The 5343-nt window shown below is 39.4% G+C and overlaps 1 protein-coding gene across 3 annotated transcripts; it reads right to left on the reverse strand.

Moving 5' to 3' along the window:
* Positions 1-431: 431 nt before the first annotated feature.
* On the reverse strand, positions 432-5135 carry RANBP6 (RAN binding protein 6). Of its 3 annotated transcripts, none has more exons than XM_036261513.1 (2): positions 4984-5135; positions 432-3868 (listed from the first exon to the last, which is right to left on the reverse strand). In XM_036261513.1, exons 1-2 carry the CDS (start codon positions 5117-5119, stop codon positions 3798-3800), a joined length of 207 nt encoding a protein of 68 aa, XP_036117406.1. In that variant the 5' UTR covers positions 5120-5135; the 3' UTR covers positions 432-3797. The 3 variants fall into 3 exon arrangements, with proteins under 3 accessions (XP_036117406.1, XP_036117404.1, XP_036117405.1); XM_036261512.1 differs by having other exon boundaries at positions 548-3868; positions 4925-5135; XM_036261511.1 differs by having other exon boundaries at positions 533-5129.
* Positions 5136-5343: the final 208 nt, after the last annotated feature.

The raw sequence follows: 5343 nt of genomic DNA on the forward strand, positions 1-5343 counted from the left end.
CTCTCTTTCCCTCCCACTCTATCTGAACAAAAAATGGAAAAATGTCCTCGAGTGAAGATAAAAAAAATTAAAAAAAAAAAAAGTATGGCTGACTTGCGGGAACTTTAGCTATAGGTCGGAGAGGCCAAGATGATTGCAATCAGGTCCTTGAAACTAATATACCTATACGTGTGTGTGTGAAATACATTGGTTGTAGGCAAATTACAAAATATAGATGAGTGAGTTTCAAGAAAAACTGTTATTGAATCCCACTACCCAGAGAAAACCTCTACTAACAACTTTGTGGTGGGATTTTTCTATTTATTCATCTACATCTTTTTATTTATCTCAAACTTAAAATTGTGACTATACTTAATGTCTTTTTCTTTTTTCCCTCATTGATAATAAATAATTGTACATAATGGACAGGTATTCACCTTCATATCTCTGACCAGTGGCCTAGCTGGTCTGCTTATCTGAACTGGTAGGGGGTGAATCAGGGATATTCTAATGTAAAAGGCATTCCTAACCATAAAAAAGAACACAGTAGAAGTACAAACAACAACAATAATAGCTACCATTTATTAAGCACTTACTAGTACTTGCTAAATACTTTTTATATACACAGTACTCACAATAATGCCAGGAAGTCATGGCAGATGAATTTTTAAATTGTGGATCAATTTTTTGCTGAGTAGAAAGCTTTTTCTACCCTACAAAAACTTGACATTAAAGACTGACATTCCAATTAATATAATTAACCCTAGATTTCTAGAACTGTTTTCTTATAATGCACATCTAATGCTAAATGACTGGTCTCAAAGCTGTTTCCTTTTTTATATTTAAAGATAAAATTAATTTTGCTTCCCTTTCATTTTCACAATACTCTTTAGTGCTACTATAGAATCTATTAAGAACTTCAGAATAGAAGTCTGCATAAGCTTCACTTTAAATCAGGAATTCTCTTCCTGTTAAGCTGCTTGTAGGGGGAAAATAGCATACATTCATAATACAATATTCTGCTCAAACACATAACATTGATTCCCACAAATATTGATTACTTTCCATTTTTCAAAGACTGTGGTATTACAGTATGTTATATGCTACCAATGTTAGATGTCAAGATACAATTTTCAGTAAAGATGGTTCCTGTTGTCCTGGATAACTTAACAAATAGAGACCAATCTGGCTAAGAAAATTCTAGTTCTCATAACTCTCAGCTGGACACCATGGGAAGTAGAATTTGGGTATGTTTCACCCAGTTTTAAGGAAGGCATTATGAAAAAGTTCATATACATTATAGAGAAAACTCCCCACACCCACGGCAATATCTCAAAACTCCTAATTTCAGCATCCTCCTATTACTATGGAAACCAGTAATATTATCAAGAAGGAATAAGCCTGTCCACTATATTCTTCACTCGTAATTCCAAAGATGTTTGTCCTGGAAGTTCTATCCTAACTTTGTGAGCTCTTAGCATCCTGTGATAGGCAGCATGACATCTTGACACCAAGTACAATGCTTGTGCAGCATCAATAATTCAAACAAACAGCAACAATTTGTATACTTCACATCAACTAGGGGAAAGGTGACAAACATTCTAAGACAATGGAAGCACAGATTATCACCAAGATCAGTGTTTAAGAGATGAAACATGCAAGGTGAACAGAAGGCTATAACACTGACATCCTGGAGAAACATGGGGAATACAAACTGCTTTGCAGGGAAGGAACAGTTCTTTCAATTATAATGAAATCCATTTGTAACACTTATTTGGAGTTATTTTTATGGTAAAGGACATTCAAGTGATATTAAAGTGCTTCAAGCAAAATTCAGCAATTCCTGTAAGGCTTCCTGATGCTCATCATCAAGTTGGGATATACATTCCAACCACAGTTCTTCAGAAGTCTGTACCTGACGCACAACGTTAGCTAGGCGTTTGGCACAAGGATCTTCATAGTTAATAGTCTCATTAATTTTTCCTTCTGCAATTATATTGATTATTTTGGGAAGATTGGAATTATTTGTACCAAGTACAACTGGGTGGTTATTTTCAATTAAGTCACATAGAAAACTAAAAGTCTGAATAGCTTCCTCTTTATCCTCATGTAGTGGAAGCCATGACAACCAGTGTGGAAGAATTTCATCTACATTTACACAGTTAGGTTTAAACTTCAAAATCTTGCCTACTGCTGAGATACAATTCTCTGTAGCAATGACATTTTTTTTGGTTTTGGAATTTGCACACTTAATAACTTTCACCAGCAGTGGAACAGCTTCTGAACATAAAGAACGATAATCATCTCCACCAAACTGTGCCATAACACCCAGGCCATAAGCAGCAGCTTGCCTGACTTCAGGGTTGTTATCTCGCATATTTAGTAGCATTGGCCACCTAAAGTATTCTACATATTTAAATGAGGTGGGACTACAGTGCTCTATAATATCATCAAATATACACAATCCCCACTGTCTGTCAGGCCATGGCCTACTAGAACAAATTAGATTTACAATTAATGGAAGCAGCTGTTCAAACCATGGTAAAATCTTTTCCTTGTAAGTACTAAATAATGAGTGCAAAATATCTGATACTTTGGTCAAAATGTAAACATCACATTCATCTTCATCTTGCAAGGACATTTCAACTTGCTGGTCATAGTTTTCTTCCTGTCTTTTAACCTGTCTCAATTCTTGGTTTTTAAAGTGCCCTTCAAGTTTTGCTTTCAGTATTTCTCCCAGTTCTTCCAAGTGTTCATCACTAAGGCAGCCATCTCCCATTACTTCAATAGACTTTGCAAAAGAACTCATTATTTCTGAGAGTACATCAGTATCAGGTTCAGTCCCAATAGCCTTGATTAAGGGATCACATATGAATTGCCACATCTGTGCAAGATACTCTGGGCCACGAATTCTTGCACATTCCAGGAGAAAAGGCATGGACTCAGCTGCTGCCACTCGGACATTGTCATGAAAATAAAATTTCAATAGAGGAACCATCAGCTTTACAATTTGTTCTGTATATTCCATAAGTCCTTCCCTTAATTCCTTAGCATAGTAAACCAACATCTGGCAAGCAGTTGCTTTTGCTTCAAGTCCTGAAGTTTTAATCCCAAAACTTTGCTGGTCTCCAAGATTCACAAATTGCCAGCCATCATCATCACTCATATTCTCCACGTCTTGTGTGTCTAACAGAGCAACATCAGGTTTAGCTGAAGCAGTCTTAATAAGAGGCTCGATAACCAGTGGAAGGTACTGTTGAAAATCATTTCCAAGAATTTTACACATTCTAGCCCATGCTGAAACCATATAAGAGGTCTGAGGGTCATCATCTTCCATATTATTTAAATCTGCTTGTGTCTTCAACAATAACTGCATCACATTTGATGCATCTTGCATAAATTTTTCCTTCCCAACAGCAAGACCAACATGGCTAATGCATTCAATAGTTTTTCCTTTCAGAAGCTTGAGTTCCTTTTGAACAGCAAGCTCAACAATGTGTTTTAGTGATGGCATAAATATATCATAATATGGAATAAATTTTTCTTCTATTGTATCTGCAACTGAGGCAATGGTTGTCACAAGCTGTTCCAAAGCCAACTTAGTTCCATTCCGAATCAACTCTTGAAGTTTAATCACCAAGATGGAATGTAGATTTCTCACCATACTATCCAAATATAGAACTAGCAATGATTTGGGGCAGTCTTCAATAAAAATAACAAGTGCAGAAGCTGCATGTGATTGCACACGCTGATTACCTTGATTTTCCATGGTACGCAGCAGAGCTGCAATCACTGTTTCATGGAATTTCTTTTGGAAGTTAGGTGCAAAATCTGTAGCCATCTGTCCAAGTGTAGTACAGGCTGCTGCCCTCACCCTTGGATGAGGATCCTGAAGAAAAAGCAAAACAGAGTTAACCATTTCATCTAGAATTGGTTCCATTTGCTGATGGCATCCTTCTCCAATGGCAGATAAGGCCATTAATCCAGCATGTCGATATTTCCAGTCAGGGTTTTGAAGCATCTGCATGATATGTTCCTTAGTGATTGGTAAAACAAGTTTTCCACCGAGCCCACAAGCCAGTCTGTCTAGTGCACTCTCAGCAGCAACTGCATTACTGTCAAAATCATCTTCTTCCATTTCATCAGCATTTACCCAGTCCTCATCATCTTGTAGATCAACCATCATTCCTAATATATGAGGAATTGCCTGTGCAATAATATTCGTATGTTTTTTCAACATTGGGGTTGCAGTTTCAGACAAGGTCACTATTACTTCAAGGGCCAGCTGGCGTTGCAGATTACTAAGTCTAGAGTCTCCACATAACTTTAGACTCAACTGCAGAGTATCTTCTAAATAAGGACCCAAATATTTAGGTACAGTATCCGCAATCTCAACAAGGGATTCTAGCACTGAATCGTCATCCTGGTAGCATGAGTCATTCACAGCCTGTAAGATTCCAGGAAGCAAGTCTGCAAAGTCTTTGAAAAGAGCAATGTTATTCTCATTGGCTAGTACAAATGCAGCTGCAGCTCTAGCGGATAATGTCCTGATTGCTGGATGTTCTTGATCTTGAATACACTGGTCCAACAACCGTTTGATGATATCCAAATCATGCCTTTCTTGGTTCCCAAAAATCCCAGGAAAGTGCCAGAAAACGTGAAGTGCAACTTCCCACAGAACCACATTTTTAGAGTAGATTGAATCAATAAGGAACTTCAGACCTTCCGGCCAGTGGTTGGTGCCATCCTCATCTATCAAATTCCTAGCCAGCACGGCAAAAATATCACAAAGTTTTTTCCTCATACTAGCATGTGTTTCTAACTTAACAGCCAGTATCAGTTCAATCTTGACGTCCTTCTGAACATCAGAAGGCAAATTTGGATAGACTTCCTCAAACCCAGAGGACAAAAGCCGTCGTAGCAGTGCGGCAGCCATTTGTCTCACCTCATAACCTGCTCTTCTATTTCTGACGGCATCTAAGAGGAACGTAGTCTTACACAGACCTGGGATATTTTCATAGATTTCCTCTGCCTGCCTCCGCACCATACAGCTTGGATTGATCAGGTTCTTCAGAAGCTGGTAAAACTCCTGCTTTCCCGACACGGTCGCCGGTACCCCAACAGCTCCGGCCGCCGCCATCGCGCTCCGTCAAAGCCACCGCGACCGCGGGGGAAGGAGGGGGGCTGTCGCGCCAAGCAGTGACGCAAGCGAGGCGCCGGCGGGGATGGGAGGGGCCGCTTCTCCCTCCGCCGCCTGGGTACCGGGCAGAGCTTTGGAAGTGGACAGGCTCCAGTCGGGTATACGTGGGAGCTGGTGGGGGCGAGAGGCATCCCTCATCTGTATTCCAGTCAGATAAAAGTGCA

This window comes from Molossus molossus, unplaced genomic scaffold (assembly GCF_014108415.1).
Source record: "Molossus molossus isolate mMolMol1 unplaced genomic scaffold, mMolMol1.p scaffold_m16_p_14, whole genome shotgun sequence".
Lineage (NCBI taxonomy): Eukaryota > Metazoa > Chordata > Mammalia > Chiroptera > Molossidae > Molossus > Molossus molossus.

What these genes read in the sequence shown, in the direction of transcription:
- RANBP6 (XM_036261511.1), bottom strand. Translation starts at nt 5,119, where the DNA reads ATGGCGGCGGCCGGAGCTGTTGGGGTACCGGCGACCGTGTCGGGAAAG.